A 24498-nucleotide genomic window follows, 5' to 3' on the forward strand; every position below is an offset into this window, starting at 1 on the left:
CAGACGCCCTTAGCCAGAGCGACTTACATAAGTGCTTTGAGACTCTGCAATGAATTTCCGATGCTAGCTCAATAAGGACCCCAGCTACGAATACTATCTCTGAGAACGCCATTGAGTAGTGCAGAATTTTTATTTTATTTTATTTTTTTAAAACACACACCAGAAAAAGAGTCGAGTAAGAATATAGAAGTTCTACGTCAGGTATTTCTGAAAAAGAAAAGTTTTGAGTCGTCGCTTGAAGACATTCAAGGATTCAGCTGTTCGGACATCTAGGGGGAGTTCATTCCATCAATTAGGTGCCAGGACAGAGAAGAGCCGAGATGCGTGTCTTCCTTGTGCCTTGAGGGGAGGTGGGACCAGTCGAGCAGTGCTGGAGGATCGGAGAGATCGTGGTGCAGAGCGGGGTGTGATGAGGTCCTTTAGGTAGGATGGTGCCAGAGAATTTTTGGCTTTGTATGCGAGCATCAGTGTTTTGAATCTGATGCGTGCAGCTACAGGAAGCCAGTGGAGGGAGCGCAGCAAAGGAGTGGTGTGGGAGAACTTGGGAAGGATGAAAACAAGACGAGCAGCTGCATTCTGAATCAGTTGGAGGGGACGGATGGCGCTCAGTGGTAAACCCGCTAGAAGCGAGTTGCAGTAGTCAAGGCGTGAGATGACGAGGGACTGGACGAGTATCTGGGTAGCCTGGGTGGAAAGAAATGGACGTATCCTCCTGATGTTAAAGAGGAGAAACCGACAAGAGCGAGAAAGACTGGTGATATGTGAGGAAAATGACAACCGATCATCTATGGTAACTCCAAGGTTTCTAGCAGAAACCGAAGGACGGATCAGGGAGTTGTCAAAGGAGATCGCAAGGTCCTGGAGGGGGGATGAGTCAGCCGGGATGTAAAGCAACTCAGTTTTACTAGTTTTGAGTTTTAGCTGGTGAGTGGTCATCCAAGATGAGATGTCTGCCAAGCATGTAGAGATCTTAGTGGAGACATGAGTGTCTGAGGGAGGGAAGGAGAGGATGAGTTGAGTGTCATCGGCATAGCAGTGGTAGGAGAAGCCATGTGAGGATATAACTTCGCCAAGAGATTTAGTGTAGAGGGAGAATAGGAGAGGGCCAAGAACCGAGCCCTGAGGGACACCGGTGGAAAGACAACGTGGAGTAGATGTGGATCCATTCCATGTCACTTGGTATATCGCATCCAAGCCGGACAAATTTGGGATCAAGTTCTGGATGGCCACGGATTTGGAGACCAAATACGTCTGCAACGTGTCCCCTAACTTGGGAAAGGACCCCAGTCACCAGAAAAGGGAGAGGCTGGCAGAGAACATGGTCATGAGTCTGATGGAGCCATTTCTGGATGACGGGAGAAATGTCACAACGGACAATTTCTTCACCTCACTGGCACTGTCACACAGACTGCTTCAGCGCAAAACAACACTACTGAGCACAGGGAATAAAGTTTGGTATGAACTTCCTCCAATTTCAAAGGACACTGCACAGCAAGAGGAATTCTCCGCGTCAGTGCTTAGAAGTGGCAGTGTCTCCTTGACAATTTATGCACCTAAAAAAACAAGATTGTGTGTGTTCTGAGTTCCTTGGACCAAGATGTGGCGATCTGTGAAGGCAGAAAGAGGAAACCCAACACGATAACAGACTATAACCACATGAAGGTATGTGAATGTGTGTATAATTTTACATCAGTGCTACAATGTTTTCTGATATGTACTATACAGGCCTATATAGAAAGAAGGTAGAAAAAAGCAAATACACTCATGACTCTCTCTCTCTCTGCTGTTATAGTGTGGTGTAAATGTGTTGGACCAAATGGCGCGCATGTATTCCGTAAGAGCAGCAACATGCAGGTGGCCAGTAGCTGTATTTTACAACATGCTGGACCTGGTGGTGGCAAATTCCTACGTTCTGTACAAGGCATGTACAAGGTGGGAAGGCAAAAGAAGATTATTTTTGAGTCATCTAGCCAAGGAACTCCATTGCCAATTTATGCCACAAAAGGCTATGGGGACAGAGGAAGGCTGCTGCTGTGCCAGGACTTGTATGGACAACTCAGTGTCAGGTACAGGAGAACTGCAACAGAAACCGCAGCAGGTTTACCAGTGCAAAGTGTTACAAATTCACTTGCGCCAAATGCAGGGATGATGGTCACTGGGTCTGCAAACACTGCAAAGTTTGAAACACTCAATTTTTTTTATAAATAAAACAGACTTGTGCTTCCATATATTTTGTGAATGTGTGTCTTTCATATTTGCAGGTCAGTCAGCATGTGGGATATTTGGTATAGATATGGCAGACTTTTGTGAAGGTTTCCATGTCACACACAGAGGTTTAGCCTGCCTTGGATTTTAGCTGCTCTGAGTAAAAAAATGCAAATGTGCCAGGCCTCACAGGTAATGGGTGTGTTTGCACAACAAAAGCAGGAGGACAATGGCCCAAGAAACTCTCAGCAGGGATGCTAGTAGGTGTTAGGCCCAGGGAATTTACGCAAATTTGCGTAGATTTGGCAGTTCTAGTGTTAAAAGAGCCGGAATTCCCATCACTAATTTGTAACGCAGTTGTCTCGCGGGCGACCTTGTTTGCTGCCCTCCAATCAGGATGCCTCGCGCGGAACGAGCGAATTCAAAAGGATGGGGAGGCGCCGCCATTATTCCGTCAGGCTGCAGCGGTCAGCAGATATTACAGTCGCGGGTTTGATTATAGCTGAAAGCGATGCAGGACAATACCATTAAGGGAAACCACTTTCTAGTCACTAACAGGAGGAAGCGTCTGCGGCACGGTAAGGCGTTTGTGGGGAATGAGTTCGTAGCTGTGACTGCTACTGTAGGTAGCTAGTTGCTTTGGACATGGTTTTAAATGCTCGTAGTGTAAGAAGACATACTGATTGCCTAATATGGGTATTCGAGCGTTCGAGACACATCGTGCATTAGGGAAACACAAACGCTATGAGTCCTCAAAGACGACTTCACTACCCATCCAGAACTACGTTCAGTGTGGGTCTAGTCCGCCAGATACTGCTTTGGAAGTTCAAACCACCGCCGAAGTTACAGCTTTGGAGGTATTGTGTTCGACATCTTTTTCTGAGTTTTCAACAAGAGCAACACTTACAGTACGACCGAAGTGCCCAACCTCTCCACCGAAGTCTCTATACACGGTGAGCCACCATAATTTGTACAGAGCCAGAAGTGAAATACACACAGTGTATTTCGATCGATGTTCCCGGATTCAGTCATAGTAAAGTTGTTCACCTGCGGGAGGGATAAGACCGCGTATATATCTATATTAGTATTGCACCGTTCGTCCATCGTGAGCTAAGGTCAGCTGTGAATGACGACAGTTTTGTAATTATGTTCGAGATAATGTTCGAATGTAGCCCATCTTTTAATAATAATTGCGTATATGCTATTTTTTTTCTTTTTGAGGTCTTGTGTCTTAATTGTGATGTTGAAGTCTGTGCAGCAACCCTGTTAAAAGTACTCAAGTCTCACTACTTTAGTGAGAGTAAAGGAGTATCCAGAACAAAAGAGTACTGGAGTAGCGAGTTGGTTTGCTAAATCAGAAAATTAACAAACCCTCAGTTGCGGGCTTTTCCGATCAACAGTACAGACAATTAAAGAACCGAATCTAAAATTAAAATATTCTCTCCAAATAAAACAAACATAATGTGCGCAAATAAAAGACCATATGATGCGTTCGATTATCTCTCAGAACTTGGAAATTCCAAATTGAGTGACATCACGTCCGACAATCTCCCGTTCGAGCTACAGTACCACAACTCGGAACAAACATGGCTGCCTCCATGAATGCGCTGCTGTGTGTAGTTGCTTTATATTTTAGCAGTTTTGGAGTAAGATTATTATTTCCGAGAGACAAACACACAAGAGACAGGAACTAGTCAAACCACATTAAAAGCTTTTATAAAGCATTTTAGTACATTCATAGCGATGTATTTTTTCGAGAGGCAAGCGAAATATAAACAAACCAAAAAACCTAACAAGTCTGGTAAAAATGTGATGTTGTATGCTAGGATACTGTTTAAGGCGACATGGTATTCTCTAAATCGAACACTTGCAATTACATTTATTATTAATAATTATAAATAGATAAACAAAGTAAACATTTTAAGATTTGTAAAATAGAATTACTGTTGTGTGTAAACCGCAATGCCGACATGACGTCACAGGGGAATCTCAGGTAAGAACATTCTGTCCAACATCAACGTTAGAAAGGAGGCATGTTTCCGACGGGATTTTTTTTATCCAAGTTCCGCCTAAGAGAGAGAATCGAACGCAGGTATATTACCTTTTTTAATAATCAAAAAACAACCACGGTACACCCATTGGGGAGATTTCATTGGCTTACAGCTCGTGCGGATATGAACTGCATGTGAGATATGTGGAAGGCAGGGCTAGCAGGCGGGAGATGGATGTCACTCTTCTTAGTGTAGAGAATAATAAACAGTGAAGGAGAACTCCTTAGCTATACGTACCACTACAGTGTCAGAATGTTAAGTGGTTCTTTTTATAATTAAGCATGTGCTCCATCAGTCATGTTTCTGTTGACGATCTTGGATATTTGTGCCGACGTCTTGCAGAAGAAAGTTTTAATATGTTGCCCAAAGTTAGGAATACTCCGTAATTTGTGTTTGCTTACATGTATGTACTCTAATTGTTTAGAAGTTGGAGTTTTGTTTAAATGTAAAATGCCTTATATTGGGTAAAAAAAAATCACGTAATTAGGGCTGCAACGATTCGAGTAACTCGAATAACTCGATTACTAAAAATCTCAATGCAAATTCTTTGCTTCGATGCTTCGTGTAATCCGGACAACTACGTACTGCTTAGTGATCGGCGTGTTTCAATCGGCGGATTAATACTGTCGCACAGTGCTTATTCTGCATTACGTGTAGCAGGGTTGATTTGATGGCGCAATGGAGGAAGACAGGGAAAATAGCGAGGACAGTCAGAGAAAAAGACGAAAAATGTCTGTCTAAAGTTTGGGAACATTTCAAACAAAAGAAAAGCGAAAATACTGTACAGTGTGTCCATTGTAAAACCGAATTAGTTTACCACAATAGCACAACGTCAATGATTCAACATCTCAACAGAAAGCACCCAGTCTATGGAACCAGTCCACAGAGCGGAACCAGTATACAAAGTAAGCGCGAAAAGTATAACAAGATTCAGCCTAAGCAGCCCCTAGTTTTCCTCAGTAAAAACACTGTTAACACAACAGCAGTCAAAATGATGCTGTCGTAGTTTAACACGGAGCTGGAGCCTGTCTGTACACTAAGAGCAAAGAGACGGTTCTGTTACAGAGATGGCGAACTCAGGTGGAGTGAAAGAAAACAACAGCAGTGCTTGCAATCGCTACTAAACCTTTACTGGTAAAGAGCTGGTGAGAGTCCGTAATCAAACCAGCTGTTAAGCTGAAAGGTGAAGAAAAGCCATGTTTTCAGCTTCATTAGTTGGAGTGATACCTGCAGCATGCAGGGGTGAGTCTAAAGGGAAGCATGGGGTTTACTCAACTAGATCTATTTCAAGGCTTTAGTAATATTATTTTGCAGATTGATTAATATGAATAGTATTACATAATTATAATATAAATATAACAAAAATTACCCCCTGACAGCCTTGGGTTAGTGAAACTGAGACACTGAATTATCCAACCGCCACATGCTCCTTTAAAGGCTCACACACACACACACACACACACACACTCATTTTGTAACACACTTAAACACACACAGATCTTACTCACATTCACTTACACACACAAACATTCACTCATTCAGGAGATACAATCCTGTCAGGACTTTTTTACGCCTCCTACAAATGTACAAGAACACAGAGAGTAAAGGCCATTTTAATTCATGCCTTAAAGATATATGTATACCTTTTCTCAGTAATTTTGACATCATTTTATTTTTGCATTTAAGAAAGTGTTTTCTTTTAAAAAGCAAAACAAATATGTCCATAAATGCACTAAAAGGGTTTAGTTCTTTTGGCAGGGGTCTCTGCTGGCTATCCTACGTTCTCACGTGAAGAAAATCGTTCCCTACCACCTGTCAAATCCTAAAATGATCCAAAGGTTAATCCTGTGTTCCCCATCTCAGCTGAATAACATTTGCTGTCAATTTATTTACCAGTTATTCTTAGCTGGGGTAGGCTTCTTTGTCTGGCAGGACCCCAACTTTCCCTCATGGCAAGGATGAAAGTGGACTGTAAAATGCATTCATGTTGTAGTTCAGTACTCTCATACTGCTATCCAATGAACTTGATCTTGGTTGTGGTTTGCATGCAAGTCAGCTGTGGTATGAGCTGGAATGGTTTGGGGAGGAAAACCGCCTTGATGGGATGGCTGGATACCACTGGTAACAGCCTCACATAAGTCAACGAAAGATGAGATGCAGGAGAAAATGCATTTAATTTGGCAGATATACTCAAGTAAGACTACAAAACGTTCACTGAATACCCTAAGATTTCCTCCCCAACAAGTCACTTGATTAAGTGTACCTCGTCCCTACCCACCTCTGCATATTTGACATTTTATTACACATTTCAGGTGGGAACGTGAACTTGGTTGCTGCATAGGATGGAAAGGGCTTCGGACATGAGTTTGTCAGATGAGGTAAGGCAACTGGGGGAGAACTGACAGCTAAAACTGAGGACGGGCTGTTGTATCTGGGATGGCCAGTGGGTGCAGTGGCCTTTCAGTGTCATTGTGCCTGCTCTGTAAAGCATGAAGCAGCCTCATGGAGAACCCTATCCTCATGCAGGAGGATTATGCGGATATCCGGGCCTATTTCTCCAAGGCTGAATGGGTTCAGCTGCAGAGATGCGAGAAGGTGCACTACAGGAACATGAAGAGGAACCACCAGGCCATGTTGGATATGGGTAGGCTTTGGGCTCCGGCATTAGACTTGGATGAGTACCAAGACTGCAATGAGAGCCTTTATTAGTCCCACCGGTGGGAAATTTGCATAGTCTGCAACTGTGTTTTCTCTAGGGCTGAATTCCACCACTCCAGTGTTCATGAGAAGAAGCCGATCCAGCGGGGTGATGGAGGAGAGGTTGGGCGGCGACAAATGCAGCAATTCGGAGGAGTGGACGTCTCACCTTCTGAGAAGGAGCCCGGGGGACAAGGCGAGTGGAGGTGATACTGCCAGTCAGAGGTTTCCTGCTGTGACGGGTGATTCCTTCAAACAGTGTCAGGCATTCATCTGTGTCGTTAAAGGATAAGGCAAAAGTTCCGGGGCCTGGTTTGGGTCCCTGGGCTGTGTCGACCTGGAACTCTTGCAGCTCCTAGCCACTTTTGTGTATGTTTCACCCCACACAACTGGAACTGGGACCTTTATGCTGAAGCATGTAAGACACAAAAAGTTTGTAGGTTCACAATGACTTTATTTGAAACTACACCGTCATTCCAAAACAATGGAGGTTGAGCAATTTGTTTTATTTGTTAGTTACTTGAGGGATTGATCACAAATTATTTATATTTTGCTTATATGAACCTATCACATGTATATGACGTCTCACTAATAAGCGCTGGCAAGTTTCACCCCTTGCACCGGCGATATTAGACAGAACTATATTGGTAGCGATTGAAGCGTCTGATACAAAAAGATGGAGATGCAAGCAAAAAATGTATTGGTTGATGCATTAAATGGGATTCTTTTTGTATTCCATGTGTCTGCTCAATTTTTGCTCTGCTGCATCTCTTTTTCTGCACCTATGAGTAATTTCCAAGTTAGCGCCAGTGCTTGTGGTCAACCAGTCAGCAAGTTTAATGCTAACTTGGAAATTACTCATAGGTGCAGAAAAAGAGATGCAGCAGAGCAAAAATTGAGCAGACACATGGAATACCAGCAGGGTGTCAGAGAGGTTAAAAAAGAGGAGGGGGAATACCTGATATCTGAGGGTGAAGGGACTGCGAATGAGAGCCCCCCCAAGGTGAAATGGAGTGTAGATGGGTCTCTTTGCAAATGTCACTTTTCCATTCTGAAGTGACATAATTTCTGTGTTTTAATTTCGAAAGCAGCCAACGGTAGGTCACACCAGAAATGGACATAATTTCAGTTTAATGTTTATACTTGAAGTAATTTGTTTGGTTTCTGCTCCTTTTTTACTATTAAGCAAATAGAAGCACCTGTATAGATTTGAAGTGAACAGCTTATTCTGTCTTGTTTTTTTTCGTGACAGAAGGTGAAGGGTGCAGCGGTTCAGGATGTGACTGAGGTGGAGCTGATTGGTTCTCTTCTTTTAGTTACTGGTGGGTGGAGCAAACAGTGTGCGAAACCTCCAAACCGAGGTGATTTTAGCTACCAACATATACCATCAAAACTGCAAATGTTTTGGTACATTTGAAGGTAATAGTTTGTGCTTCAGGTTGCCATTTCAAACCAGCAGTGTTAGTACTCAGTAAAGTTCAGGCATGTCGGAGATTGCAGTGTGAATAGCTGACTGTGAACATGAACTGCGTATGGGCTAACGAAGGCTCTTTGGAAGATACGTTTGCCTTCACTATTTTTCTGACTTTTTTTCTATTAACTTTTTTCCCTCTCAGTACTGACTGACTTGTTTTCATCTTGCCCCCAGCAAGGAGAATGAATGAATCTCACCCCAAGGAGTATGTCAGACAACTGAGGGCTGGAACTGTCAACACATACCAGGATTCCCCAACTTCTGTCAACACACTGACATCACAGCAGGGTTCCCAGGGTACGAAGACTTTCAATATAAACAGAGACTGTAAAATACACAGGCAGACTCGCACAAAGAAGTCCCATCGGTGTTCTGAGTGTGGGAAGAGCTTCAGTCTTTTAGGAAACCTAAAGATACACCAACGGATTCACACAGGAGAGAGGCCCTACCAGTGCTCCCAGTGTGAGAAGAGCTTCAGTCATTTAAGTCACCTGAAGACACACCAGCGGATTCACACAGGAGAGAGGCCCTACCAGTGCTCCCAGTGTGGGAAGAGCTTCAGTGATTTAAGAAACCTAAAGACACACCAGCGGATTCACACAGGAGAGAAGCCCTACCAGTGCTCTCAGTGTGGGAAGAGCTTCAGTGATTTAAGAAACCTAAAGACACACCAGCGGATTCACACAGGAGAGAGGCCCTACCAGTGCTCTCAGTGTGAGAAGAGCTTCAGTCAGTCAGGAACCCTAAAGAAACACGAACTGATTCACACAGGGGAGAGGCCCTACCAGTGCTCCCAGTGTGGAAACCGATTTAATGAGTTAAGATGCCTAAAAAGACACCAGCGGATTCACACAGGAGAGAGGCCCTACCAGTGCTCCCAGTGTGGGAAGAGCTTCAGTCAATTAAGTCACCTGAAGACACACCAGCGGATTCACACAGGAGAGAGGCCCTACCAGTGCTCCCAGTGTGGAAACGGATTTAGTGAGTTAGGACCCCTAAAGAAGCACCAGCGGATTCACACAGGAGAGAAGCCCTACCAGTGCTCCCAGTGTGGGAAGAGCTTCAGTGATTTAAGAAACCTAAAGAAGCACCTGCGGATTCACACAGGGGAGAGGCCCTACCAGTGCTCCCAGTGTGGAAACCGATTTAATGAGTTAAGATGCCTAAAAAGACACCAGCGGATTCACACAGGAGAGAGGCCCTACCAGTGCTCCCAGTGTGGGAAGAGCTTCAGTGATTTAAGAAACCTAAAGACACACCAGCGGATTCACACAGGAGAGAAGCCCTACCAGTGCTCTCAGTGTGGGAAGAGCTTCAGTCAATTAAGTCACCTAAAGACACACCAGCGGATTCACACAGGAGAGAGGCCCTACCAGTGCTCCCAGTGTGGAAACAGATTTAATGAGTTAAGAAGCCTAAAGAGACACCAGCGGATTCACACAGGAGAGAGGCCCTACCAGTGCTCCCAGTGTGGGAAGAGCTTCAGTCAATTAAGTCACCTGAAGACACACCAGCGGATTCATACAGGAGAGAGGCCCTACCAGTGCTCCCAGTGATTTTCTTGATTAGGATACATTGAGACGCACCACCAGACCCATACAGTTCAGTCAGTCCATTAAATGTTTGTTCTTGATTTTTTCTAAATTGTATTTCGGAAATACCTGTATGTTGGGTCCCCCTCATTAGTCGTGTTGATGTTTAGGATTTGTTTGACAAAGATTCAGAGGCAGTGTTTTTTAATAGTTAGAATATATTGTGAAGGTAGTCTTTGACTGCAAAGCAGTTTTATAAACTGTTAAATTGCACGGTTGTGTATTTTACAGAAGATGATTCGGCTCACGTGAAACAGAATTCAGAATTTTATTTCAGTAAACTTTTCTGTTTGAAATAGCTCCCTGTTCGTAAGTCTAGATATGATGACAGCTGAGCTAGGGCGTGGCCTCTGCTTCGTAATGTCTCCACCTACTGAGACATGTATAGACAATGGATTGTATTAGGTTACATGTGTAATACGTCACGATTTGTGTGTAGGGGCCATTTTACCAGGGAATGTCGGAGATGTCCGTCACACAGATGCATGAAGTTCTGTATTTGTTTTCAATGTTAAAGAAAGTTTCATATAAACTAAATGTATAGTGAGGGCTCAGGACTATGAAAAGCTGTATTTTGTTCAGGCAAATGGGACTGAGGCATTTCTTCGTATCATTTGAAGGACGTAATCTATCACACAGTTAACCAAAAAGTGTAAATGCAGGCGCAATGAGGCGCCGTAACACTATCTTAAATTTATACATGAATTGCCAGCTTTGTGTTACAGTTGGGTGCCCAACATAAACTCAAAAAAACTAAAAAAGAAACTTTAGATATACACTCAATAAATACAAAAGGGACCAGCGACTGCGACATAGATGATTTGCAACCTCAAGTTCATCAGTCGGTTCTCCCTTTTACATGAGCTCAGTGGCTATAAAAACTCCCACGATTAGATGATAGAAATGTACTTTGTCCTTAGGAACAAAACTAGCTAGTCTGACTTATTATTAATGAAGGCTTCCATATATGGCAAACCACAAGATGCCACTGCCTGAGCATGTCTGTTGCAATTAATTTAGAATGACCTTGGGAGGCTAGCGAGTTAATTTGGTGTTAGTGGAAAATGACAAAATTGGTAGCCTTCCTGCACATTAATTCGATTCGATGTTACGCCATTTCCAGGTGTGTCGGTGCCCAGTATGAAGCTAATCGCCGCATTATATGTATGAAAAGAAGACAGAATAGCAAAAAAATTGAGAAAAAATTCTACCTAGATCACCACTAGAGGGAGCTCACACATTCTGTCGTACTTGCCACAGTAACAACAGTAATGTATAGGAACAGAGTTAGAAGACAGTAGTTTATATATAAAAAATGCAGTTTCATTAATCTAATTGGGTGGGCCCAGCTGTCAATACCACCCAGACCTAACCATAGGTCTGCCTCTGCGTCAGTCCATCTACGAAACTGGACAGAAAATTTACAACCGTTCTGTTTAAGTGGTTATATTTAAGGAATGTCACATTAGTAAATTCACGCTTTACATGAACATCTGAAATCGGCAGAGACAAAATCGGCAGTACAGGCAGACCAATGTCTTTGAAACTCCTTTTTCTTTCAGCACCCTCTTACTGCAAAACCTCAATCCAAAGTACTCCATGTTGTTCATCTGTGTGAAACTGCAACAGAAGAGCTCTCTCCACTGGTTTTCTAATTCACCAAGGGAACAGGAAGGCCCTCTTTTGGTAGGCTGCCTACTGCAGGCTCTCTTACCCGGGGTTGTAGGATCTCCAGCTTACTCAAGTGACTCTGTAAGTCACATTTGATACTGTGTCCGGAAGCAGTCCATGCTGCGCTTAGGAATGACATCTGTTTTAGTGTAGAATTGTCTGTAGAATTTACTGTAAATTCTTAGCAAAAAAAAGCTGCCAGAAAAGTATTGCAAAATTGCTGTTAATCACTGTAAAACCCCCAGCTCCATGGGTGTCCCTACAGGTGGCTGCCCTTTGCTGCCAGGCTTGCTGTCACCTTTGTCTGTGCCCGTGTCAAGTAGAGCAAGATGGGGTAGGTGAAAAGAGAATTTCCCCAAGGAGAGTAACAAAGTATCTTCATGTCATTTAGAAAAGAATTACAAAATGTCTTTTACAGGTTTTGTCGTATGTAAATTACAGCAATTGTCTTTTTTAGACAGAAAAATAACAACTGTAATTTGGTTTAAAATATCTTGTATTCTATTCATATTATAGAAGTTACCTGCCATCTGGAATTGGCAATAAATACTATTAATACTTCATAATACTGTATGTTGTTGTAGAATGCTTTTCAAGTTAATTTTTGTTTTTTACATTAGCAGCTATGCAATTCATGCATATTGTTAAGTGCTTTAAATGAGACTAGGACTAAAATGACAGCCTGAGACAGAGACCCACAAAGAACAAACTCACATTAACTGGAAAGATGACATTAACTTGTCAATTTCAGGATAATATTCACACCTGTCAGCCACTCGATGGAATTCAACTTAGTCAGAGTTGCAACAAAGTCAAGCATTTTTAAAACTGACCATATTCTAGTTTTAAAGGCCCAATTTGAAATCAGGACTGGAAATCTATTAAGAACAACATGACATTAATGTTAGAATAATGTTATGATATTTTTTGCTGTTCCGTGTTAATGCAATAAAACAACTCTGGTCTAATAGCTCCCTGTCACTTTAATGCTGGATGTGTGTGCAATTTATAGCAAGTTAGGCAAACCACGGATTCAACCATTAAACTGCATTTTCATTCCACATTTTTCGACAGTTCGGTCCAAAAACTTATTCCACCAAATCAGCCGTAACAAATTCCAATAACTTCAACCTTCAAATGTATTAAAGTTGATCTTTTTCAGTGTGTTCCTAAATCTTATGATATAAGCAAAAGGTATAAATAATAGATTAAGAACAATTTCCATTTACATAGTGGAGAAGAGTCCTCATCTTTTGTACATGTCTCATGCTCAGAGTCCATCAATCACCTGAGGAGAGATTTCGTGGTTGTGCACTGTGTGTTGTGCTGTGGTGTGTCAGCACTGATCGGCAAATTACAAAGTTATTCTGAGTTGCAAACATTCACAAAATGTTTGCTGTAAAAGTTGTCTTTGTGATAATACTGTTTGTTTTCATTTACTAGATAAATGTGCATGTGTAATCATCCATCCATCCATTTTCCAAACCAAACCACTTATCCTACTGGGTCGTGGGGGATCCAGAGCCTATCCCAGAATCAATGGGCATGAGGCAGGGAGGCAGCCCATCGCAGGGCACACTCACACACCATTCACACCTACGGGCAATTTAGCAACTCCAATTAGCCTCAGCATGTTTTTGGACTGTGGGGGGAAACCGGAGAGAACCCCACGACAACATGGGGAGAACATGCAAACTCTGCACACATGTGACCCAGGCGGATACTCGAACCCGGGTCCCAGAGGTGTGAGGCAACAGTGCTAACCACTGCACCACCATGCCGCCCCGCATGTATAATCAAATCTTTAAAATTGTAGGTCACATGGTATTCTAAAGCAACAAAACTTCAACAATGAACATTCAACAATGATCCAAATACAATGATCTCATGTTCTCTTTAGAAGTTGAATCATTTGAATTCATACTAAATGGAAAACATTCAGCCAAACAGCAACTCTTACTAATTTGGGACATGTCAGAGGCATGTAAAAGACAAATATTTAAATATGTGCAGAGTTAAATCTGCTGCTTCTAAAACAGGTTACATATTGCCACTTTTTAGGCCAAAATGAGTTGTTACTGGTCTTTTACTGATCACGACGAAACGGAACTGCTAAATTTGTACAAATCAAGATGCATCTTTGATGAACTGACATGCAAATGGTCCTACTGGGTTGCTTTTGCCTGTGAATCGGTCTGTTTCGTAGTACCTCTTGACCGAGTTTGACGTGAGAATGGTGTGTTCCTTTGTTCGGTATGATTTTTGTAGTGCTTTGTCTACAGTACGTTTAGTGATATAGTAATCATGGCCCCTATGAAAGTGAACATGATTGCAGCAAACCAAAGAGGAAAGCAGTGAGGGTATTTGTAGAACGTAAAAAGGAAATTATAGCAAGACTTGAAGGTGGTGCACGTGAGTCTGTACTTAGGCAAGTTAGCTTTGGGTTGCATTGGGAAGTTGGGTTTCATTTTCACACCATGCATGCATGTGACCTGTAGGATTTACAAAATTACATCGCAGACATGGATTACTGATGATGAACAACTTGCAGTATATATTTGAGAAGAAATTAAAGTTATGAACATATATGACTTTATTAGTGGTAACGCAGGGTGGCATGGTGGTGCAGTGGCTAGCCCTGTTGCCTCATGCTTCTAGGAGCTGGGTTCAAGCCCCTGCTAGGGTTTCATGTGTGTGGAGCTTGCATGTTTTCCCCATGTTATCGCGAGGTGTCCTCCAGGTACCTCCATGCTCAGGCTAAACAGAGTTACCAAATGGTTCATAGGTGGTTATGTGTCAGTGTGCCTTGCAATGGGTGTCTCATCCTGGGTTATTCCCTGCTTTGCACCAATTGGTTCTGAACTGGATGGAGGTAGATGAGAACTGAGTTTCAAAATATTAAGTGTATAAAACCCAACCCTCACCTGCTGCCAGACAATGGCATTACAAATGCAGCAATTTCTGTGCAGGTTGTTTCAAACATTACGTTAAAAACATACATGGCAAATTTGAAGGACTTACTGAGCGCCTCATATGCTTCATTTAAGCTACCGGCAGAAAGCGTGACGCAAAGTGGTTTTTCTAGTTTCAAAGAAGCGCATCCTTCATTTTCACGCCATGCGTGCATGTCTTCATAATAAAAATTATTTTGTGTCCGCAAGCTAAATAAATAAATGTGTTGATGGTGAGCTACCGGGCGCTTTCTGAGGCTTATATTGTGAAGCCATATTCCTTGTTTAGCCGATTAACTTTGAGGATAAGTGGCGGTAACTCTGGCTTTTCAATATCACACCGCTAGTTTTCTTCACTCTTAAAAATGCTGAGTTGACGCTGTTGGCTTCGTACTTCAGGTTAACTTGACCCAAACTGAGTTGTTAATACCTAAATACTTGTAACCCATACAGTGCGGACCTGAAGGAGAATGGGCACGTCATGTAACTCTGCCAGTGAGAGGTGTCCTTGGAAGTAGCTGATCTGTACAGCCTTTTTTATTTTATTTTATTGTCACTTAAAGATTTACAAACAAAAAAGCACAATAATAGTTATATACAGTCAGCGTGTCAATTTAAAGCGCTCTCACAATCAGCACCCATTTGGCCCTGCCCTTCATGTCTCCAACCGGTTTGGCCAGTAGGTGTCGCTGGCCATCGTGTTCCTCCCTGTCTCTTGCCCTTCAGTCCCAGTGTGCTTAAGTCCCTTCTGTTTTCCCTGTTCCTTGGACTGCTGCATAGCTTAGTATGTTGAGCATTCATCTCAGACTGTTAGTGCTGACATATGATTGGCTGATTAGATTTAACAAGCAGTTGACCTGGTGTACCTAATAAAGTGGATGAATAAGGGAAAAATCAAATGTATTTTTCGTCATGGCAATATCTGACCATCAGTTACCTGCTTTCTTAGCTTCTGCCAAAAAACAAACTCTGACACCTTTTTGTACCGTGTTAGTGTCCAGGGCTTTTAAGTGAACTTCCCTCTTTAAACTACTCATAATGAGTATTAGACTTGTGAGATGTGTGTCAGGTTTGTATTGAATATGGATCATTAAAGTGTGTTTGATACAGGGACAAAAATTATAACTTAATTACATCCACCAGGGAGAGCAGTGATTATGAAAACTTCTTATCTTAACTTCACTACAAAAATGAAAATCTAAGCAATTATAATTTTCTTATATTTAGACAAAATTCCAGTTTCATTAATAAATTGATTATACTGCAATAAATGGCCTGTGAAATTTAAGAAATTGTTTCTGCTGTGAGGCAAAGATGGCCTAAAACTATCAAAATGTGTTTTAGTCAGTTTATTGATGAAGTTAGAATTTTGTATTTTACTTCACCGTCAAGCTGAAGAAGGAGTCCTATCGGGCCTTTTTGGCCTGTGGGTCTCCAGATGCAGCTGACGGCTACCGGCAGGCCAAGCGGGATGTGGCTTTGGCGGTTGCTGAGGCAAAAACTCGGGTGTGGGAGGAGTTTGGCGAGGCCATGGAGAACGACTTCCGTACGGCTTCGAGGAGATTCTGGTCCACCATCCGGCGGCTCCGGGCGGGAAAGCGGTGCAGCATCAACACTATTTATGGTGGGGATGGTGCGCTGCTGACCTCAACTCGGGACGTCTTGGGTCGGTGGAAGGAATACTTCGAAGACCTCCTCAATCCCACCGTCATGCCTTCCGATATGGAAGCAGAGTGTGGGGACTTGGGGGTGGACTCGCCTATTTCTGGGGCGGAGGTCACTGAGGTGGTCAAACAGCTCCTCGGTGGCCGGGCCCCGGGGGTGGATGAGATTCGTCCTTAAGGCTCTGGATGCTGTGGGGCTGTCCTGGCTGCGGCAGCGCGTGGACATCGGGGGCAGTGCCTCAGGACTGGCAGACCGGGGTGGTGGTCCCCCTCTTTAAGAAGGGGGACCGGAGGGTGTGCTCCAACTATAGGGGGATCACACTCCTCAGCGTCCCTGGTAAGGTCTATTCGGGGGTCCTGGAGAGGAGGGTCCGCCGGATTGTCGAGCCTCGGATTCAGGAAGAGCAGTGTGGTTTTCGCCCTGGCCGTGGAACAGTGGACCAGCTCTATACTCTCAGCAGGGTTTTGGAGGGTTCATGGGAGTTTACCCAACCAGTCTACATGTGTCTTGTGGACTTGGAGAGTGCATTCGACCGTGTCCCTCGGGGAGTCCTGTGGGGAGTGCTCCGGGAGTATGGGGTTCCGGGCCCCCTTTTAAGGGCGGTTCAGTCCCTGTATGACCAGTGCCAGAGCCTGGTCCACATGGGCGGCAATAAGTCGGACTTGTTTCCGGTGAGGGTTGGACTCCGTCAGGGCTGCCCTTTGTCACCGATTCTGTCCATAGCTTTAATGGACAGAATTTCTAGGCGCAGCCAGGGCATTGAGGGTGTCCGATTCGGTGACCTCAGGATTAGGTCTCTGCTTTTCGCCGATGATGTGGTTCTGTTGGCCTCATCGGACCGTTACCTTCAGCTCTCACTGGAGCAGTTCGCAGCCGAGTGTGAAGCGGTTGTGATGAGAATCAGCACCTCCAAATCCGAGACCATGGTTCTCAGCCGGAAAAGCGTAGAATGCTCTCTCCGGGTTGGGGATGGGGTCCTCCCCCAAGTGGAGGAGTTTTAGTATCTCGGGATCTTGTTCATGAGTGGGGGAACGATGGAACGGGAGTTCAACGGGCGGATCGGTGTGGCGTCAGCAGTCATGTGGGCGCTGCATCGGTCTGTCATGGTGAAGAGAGAGCTGAGCCAAAAGGCGAAGCTCTCGATTTACCAGTCAATCTACGTTCCTACCCTCACCTATGGTCATGAAAAATAAAAAAACATATGGTTCTGTACTGTGCTTGAATAAAACAGACACATTCCTTAGTGTGTTCTGTCTGTCTAATAGTCTGAAAGGCTGCTGATGGCTGCATATTCACGGGCTGGGGTGGGGGTGGGGGGCAGTCACAATGACATGTGAATGTGTCATTAACTTCTCTGCTTGGCCACAATGAAAAGAGATGTTTGCAGGGGATCAAGGTGAGGTTGTTTTCTTAACATAAGAATACTGAACCAATGGTCAAGCAGGGTGGTGGTAGTATCATGCTGTTTTACTGACAGTACTTTACATTACTACGTTGCACAAAGAGGATGGAATAATGAAGTAGCACTAGATAGATAGATTGGGAATTTTTTTGTCATAGTACCAGACTCAAAAAGAGGAACATAAAAGAAACACAGCATAATCAGTATTTACTGTAACCCTTTGGAGTGTGAGGCCTCTCACCCACTTTCAAAGTAGTCTGACATGCCTTAACATTTTACAGTTTTTCTGAATTGCTAAAACACGTTTCCTAAAATCTCCTCTCCTTTAATCAAACCACTAAGCACAAACCCTAAAATTCAAGCTAAACTCACAAAAAAATGAAAACACTACCAGTCAAAATAGTTTTTGGCATGTAAATTAGAAACTGTAAGACTATAATAAAAAAAAAGTATGGTCGTCTACTATGACTGATAACTAATATGTAACGTTTGCCGTATTCAGTCCTCCAGAAAAGTTACTGGAAAGAACAAAGCCATAAAATGTACCCAAATCACAAAATGGTTTGGAGCGCAAAAACAATTGGTGTGCATCGTTGTCTATGTACTGGGCATCGCAATTCATTAAACACACATCTCATTAGAAATGCCCCACCTTACTTCTGTTAAAAACTGTTAAAGCCAGAAAGTTGAATATGAGGCTAACTTAACTGCGGTAACATTAAGGCTGAGGTATACAGTCTGTGTGAATGGTTGCGACAGAGGTGAAAGGCCATGAACAATACTTTTTTCTTTCATTATCGGTAGTCACACAGTAAAAATAGTAAAACAGGTATAAACAGGCAAAATAAATACAATAAATAGGTGTCAGTAATGACAAAAAATATTAGGGGAACTCAGCAAACCGAGCAAAGTGGCAAACATAGTATGTCTTGATGCAACCGAACCAAACATCAGTGTCAACAATAAATGCACAAAATATAGCCTGCGTGCAATAAACTGTAAGGATGTTATATAAGTTCTTATGTAGTGCTTTTGAATGATTACTTGAATATGATTTGCGAATTGACGGAATACAGGGTTATGCAGGGCCGTGCAGAGATGTTTGAAGGGGCACATAGAACCAAGCTAAATAACGACCCACATTTATCAGGAATCTAATATGGAATTGCATCATACTCACTGTCATCGGGTGAGAACAATGCAAAGCAAACATAGCTTATGTTTTACCTGATGGGGCACGATGTTGCTGTTGAGGGGTTGCTGCTGCCCCTGCTGCTGATAGTGCTGGACGGCAGGGCTGTGTTGTGCACATACAGTGACGTTTTACACATTCTCCAGAATACTGTACATACTACGGCCACAAGTTTGCATCATGGTGCTGATCCAGAATCCTTCCCTTATCATGTATTCATTGTGCTATAATAATAAAGCAATAAGAATAGAAAATATACAATAATGTATTTATGATGATTCAGTTTGCTTGACTATCCACTCTGTGCAAGGCAGCAAGCTTATTAAATGTTTAAATTGTAGTGGTACAATAATTTTGCTTCTGTAAAATCTGCATTTTGTCATATTTGAAATATAAATCTAATACACTCTGTATATAATTATAATTTTCTTTAAAATACAGTGTGTGTTTTTATATCGTAATAGTCCATAATTATGTAGATATGCATGTTAGATAGTTTTTAGTGAAATATAAGCCCTCCAGAAAGGCAGGGGAAAGCCTGGTAACTTACTTTAAAACAAAATATGTTCCCTAAAATGGTGGACAGAGTTAGACCCATGACACTCTCACCCAGTTAGCTAGCGGCTAATGACCACCACTACTTGTGGAGTTAATAAAAGGACAGGTAATGTTTTGTCGCGCTGTTGCACACTGTGCAGACACAGCATTCTCATTTGTTTCAATTCGTCAGTTGCCACAAGACAATTTAAAGTGTACATAATCACCTAATACTCCTGTCTGCGATAGACAATAGTGTACGCTGTACACCTTTACTGGTTTTTGTTGCATCACTCTGCGTCTCCCAAATAATTTCTGTGTTTCCCCTACAGCTCTGCACCGCCCAGCCAGCAAAAAATGCACGTGCTCTTTGCGAGCTTGTTCCCGGCTCGTAACCAGCGCGCTCTGCCGTCAAGGGTGAGCATTGGTTAATGGTCATCATGTGACTGATGCAAGCCAGATATTTTTATTTAGCAAAATTGAGATTAATAGTGGGGCGGCATGGTGGTGCAGTGGTTAGCACTGTTGCCTCACGCCTCTGGGACACGGGTTTGACTCTCCACCTGGATCACATGTGTGTGGAGCTTGCATGTTCTCCCCATGTCATCGTGGGTTTTCCTCCGGGTACCCTGGTTTCCCCCCACAGTCCAAAAACATGCTGAGGCTAATTGGACTTGCTAAATTGCCCGTAGAGATTGAATGGTGTGTGAGTGTGTCCTGCGATGGGCTGGCCCCCCATACTGGGTTGTTGCCAGCCTCATGCCCATTGCATCCGGGATAGGCTCCGGACCCCCCGCAACCCAGTAGGATAAGCAGTTTGGAAAATGGATGGATGGATGATAAAATTAACGTATGCTATTAACGTCTTATAGCATTAAAATACATTATTAACGTCTGTTTCCAATGTTAATAATATGATTTAAATCGATCACCAAAATAATAAGTATATATGTAATGGAGCGTTTGTGTGCCGAGTAGGTATATTCAAACCACTGTGGGGAGTTCGGTTAGAACTCTGATATAACCGCAAACAGAATCTGGATGACTCAAACTTCTTTTAATGAAGACTCTTATTTGCGAGTTTTCGGCAACCGTTATCACTTATTACGTGTAAAATAGTGTGTGGTCTGTGAACATAAATAACATACAGTCGGGCTCGGCTTCACAGGCCATCCATGTGGTGGACACTTCACATGGGTCCATTCGGCTGACGTCATACATATCCAGATGAGCGAGTCCTCGCGTGATGTCATCAACTGGGTTGTCTCCCGCTGTCAGCTCCTGGATCTCCGCAACTCGAGTACCCACAAATACTTTGTCGCGACATGAATCCGACAACACCCATGTAAGGACAGTCAGTGAGTCAGACCACAATGTGCAGCTACGGATGGGAAGGGTTAGTTCAGTGGATATAACCTTGTAAAACTGCGCACCTGTGAGGGCTGCACACAGCTCCAACCGTGGAATGGACTGCTGCTTCTGGGGTGCGACGCGGGAGCGTGCCGCAAGAGAGGAGACCTCGATGTCGCCCCTTTTATCCTCAGTCCTGAGATAAGCAACAGGTCCATATGCCTGCTCTGAGGCATTGCGAAACACATGGATGTCTCTCATACGGCTGGAGATGTCCATTTCTGGGCTGGAGTAACACCTGGGTAATGCTTTCTTTTGCAGGTGTTCCAGCTCTGCCTCCCAGGTATGCCGTGAGTGCAGCAGTTCCTCTGGTAGATGGGGATCATCCCACTCCCCTTTCTTGTCCCACAGGCGCTACACAAGTATCTTTGCTTGTGTTGTATAGGGTACTAAGTAGCCAAGAGGGTCATATCAGCTAATAAGAACTTTATATACGTTTCTCATAGTGGCTACGGAATACTCAACATGACAATGCTTCCAAAATTCAGTTCCAAAACATACGTATTTTAAAGTGCGTGTTTATAATTCAACCACATGAATTCAGTTAACTTAATTTAGCTTCAAAATAAATTTGAAAAGAAGAAATTCAGTTGAAAATATTCCATGTGTTTTATTCGCATCTTTATTATTCAAGCAGTAATATTCAGTCGTCTTATTTGCGCTTTACAATATTCAGTCCCGTTATTTTCGCTGTTTCAAATACGCTGCCAGAATTTCAGTGGTTTAAAATACGGTCCAAAATTCAACCCACTACATCCAGGACCAGCAGGATGACTAATAGAATGCAGATAGAGTTCGTCTAACTGCTGTCCAAAATGGAGCCAGCGGGAAATACAAGTACTGATTGACTTGGCAGCAGATTTTTGTTGATTGTGTTATTTATGTTTCTTGTCGTTTACTAGTCAATCCGATAACTTATTGCGCCCCCAAGTAATAGGTTTTTATGTAAGTACTTCGCTAGCTGCATTAATTATCACCAAACTTATCTTGCTTAACGTAAGATGCCTGCGGGCACCTACAAGGTCCGTTAGCTTGCAAGCTGGCCAGCTAGGTAGTTGGGATGGGATAGTACTCGACTTGGAGACTGACAGGGCCGCAATGTCTGCGATGACACCAGAAGGGACCTTAAAAGGACTTTTTGAAAGTATGATATGCCTAATTAATTAAGGAAAAGACGGTGAAGATGAAACGGCATCCGACTGGGCTGGGCCGTAAAATATCGTGTCGTGTTTATGAACATTCATATTGTCATCGGTGTATAGTTGTCAGGATTCGCGGGTGCGGACGGGTAGGCAGGCAGGGAAGAACGAAATAGGTAGCCGAAAGTCGGGGAAAACTGGGGATTTATTAAGGGGAAGACGGCTACGGGGAGACCAGGACATCGGAACGCTACTAACATCAATGATGGACAAAAGGCAGGGCAAGACGTGGACTGATATCCATATCCTCTTCTCATGACTAGCATTAACTGTTTTGACTGTTTGGACGTCTTTCTTCATCTCCTGAATTTCTTGAAAAAGAAATTCGGACTGCTCTTTTAGAGCTTCAATAGACTCTGTATTCTTTGTTATAACTGTGCAAGACTATTGGTACTTTAATTTTGATTGCTATCATTCTCATGATATTTTCCTGCAGCTCAGATAAACTAGGTTCACCTTTTCCTTTTTTAGGGAGTGCTGGTGACTGTGACGCCTGACTCGTCCGCTCCTCATGTGTGCCATGCCACCTGATTACCCATGTGTGCTTCCCCGATTGTTTCCAGCCCTATCCGGTTATGTTGCCCTGCTTTATTGTAATTAAGTCCTGGTCTCCCCTGTTTCCATGTCTGTCATTGATGGTTATTTCGTGGTGTTTTTTTAGTGGATGTCCGTGCCTGTCCCTATTAAACCCTCATTTGCCCCGATTCCTGCCTGCCTGCCTGTTTTTGGATCGCTCGCGCTTCCTGAGCGATCTTCCGTCCGGCTCGTCTCGCCGTTACCGTGACAGAATGACAGACCGAAAGAAAAAGAGGAAGCAGAGGAAAGGAAAGCCCCTGCCGGAGCCCATCAGCCTGGGCACGTGCTCCCTCGCCCACTCCTGGCCTCTCGGACAGGAAGAGAGAGAGGAGCTCGTCCGGGCCTCCGTTCCTGAACCGCTCCCCATGGAAGCCTACTACCTGGCGAGGCTCGGGGCTTCCAGCGAGGACGAGGAGGACACACCCTTCTCGTTCCCTGAACTAGAGCCGATCACTCTGGACCAGCTACCGCCCCTGAGCCGGTATAATTACCGACCCGAGCGTATGGCGAATTGGGGGGGTTTTAGGGCTGTCAGGGACTCGATCCCTCGAGTACCCCGGGTCCCGAAGAGGACCGCGCCCGTATCCCCTTCCCGGGACTTCCCAGTCCCGCCACCGCCGGTTGTCCGTCCAGAGGCGCCTCCCTCATCCCTGCCAGAGGCAGTGACCACTCTGGCAGGCAGGTTTTTCGCCCTCCAAGGGCTCAAAGGTAGATGTTGCTAATGACTAAGGGTTATCAAAGCCAAAGTTGCTTAGGTAAACATTGTCAAGTAGGTATTAGGTGAGAAAACCAAAAGATCTTGATTCAGCCCCACAAACACACGAATGCACCGGCCGCCATCTTAAACCTCCCCCCTTGAAAAATATACACTGCTTAAAAAAATTTAAGGAACACTTTTTAATCAGAGTATAGCATCAAGTCTATTAAACTTCTGGGATATTGATCTGGTCAGTTAAGTAGCAGAGGGAGTTGTTAATCAGTTTCAGCTGCTTTGGTGTTAATGAAATTATCAACACGTGAACTAGAGGGGCAACAATGAGACGATCCCCCAAAACAGGAATGGTTTAACAGGTGGAGGCCACTGGCATTTTTCCCCTCTTGATCTTTTCTGACGGTTTTTTCACTAGTTTTTCACTGGAGCTCGATTGGCATTTTCCATAGAATACCAGAATTTGCAGGTCTGCCACTGGCACCCTGTGCTTTTCACAAATGAGAGCAGGTTCACCCTGTGCACATGTGACAGACGTGAAAGGGTCTGGAGAAGCCATGGAGAACGTTATGCTGCCTGCAGCATTGTTCAGCATGATCGGTTTGCTGGTGGGTCAGCAATGGTCTGGGGAGGCATATTCATGGAGGGCTGCACAGACCTCTACAGGCTAGACAATGGCACCTTGACTGCCATTAGGTATCAGGATGAAATCCTTGAACCCACTGTCAGACCTTACGTTGGTGCAGTGGGTCCTAGGTTCTTCCTGGTGCACGACAATACTTATCCGCAATCGGCTAAACAAGGAATCTGGCTTCATGATACAAGCCCCGGAAAGCGTCAGATAGGTAGCTTGAATGAGGCACACGTGACCCTCAGTAAATCCATCCAATTTACCCAAAATTGTTTGTATATTTCTAATATGTCCCAACGCCCTTTCTGCCTTCTGCAGATCCTCGCTTTTGAAATGTGAACCATTGTCTGACCTCACCCTCTCGGGGAACCCATGCCTGGGTATATAGTGGTTTACTAGGAACTTCACCACCGAGGCCCCGTCTTCTCTCCTAGTGGGCCAGGCTTCTGGCCACCCTGAGAATGCATCCACACACATCAGCACATATCGCATCCCCCGCACCGGTATTATCATGTCGGTGTAGTCTAGGACTATTT

At 43.8% G+C, this 24498-nt stretch overlaps 1 protein-coding gene across 36 annotated transcripts in view; it reads left to right on the forward strand.

Annotated features, from left to right (window-relative positions):
• LOC125715410 (zinc finger protein 239-like) overlaps window positions 1–24498 on the forward strand; it is a 253618-nt gene that overhangs the window by 176033 nt on the left and 53087 nt on the right. For 25 of the 36 annotated variants that reach the window (XM_048986871.1, XM_048986859.1, XM_048986866.1 and 22 more), the window contains one exon: window positions 9759–12660. The exons of 3 other annotated variants lie outside the window; for them this stretch is intronic. In XM_048986871.1, coding sequence (XP_048842828.1) covers window positions 9759–9983 — 225 coding nt within the window. In that variant the 3' untranslated portion in view covers window positions 9984–12660. Of the gene's footprint in view, window positions 1–2643; window positions 2784–6568; window positions 6635–6782; window positions 6901–7012; window positions 7160–8214; window positions 8224–8601; window positions 12661–24498 lie in introns of those variants that run through there. 8 more of the 36 variants (XM_048986883.1, XM_048986892.1, XM_048986890.1 and 5 more) reach the window with 6 other exon arrangements.

This window comes from Brienomyrus brachyistius, chromosome 20, assembly GCF_023856365.1.
Source record: "Brienomyrus brachyistius isolate T26 chromosome 20, BBRACH_0.4, whole genome shotgun sequence".
Classification (NCBI taxonomy): Eukaryota; Metazoa; Chordata; class Actinopteri; order Osteoglossiformes; family Mormyridae; genus Brienomyrus; species Brienomyrus brachyistius.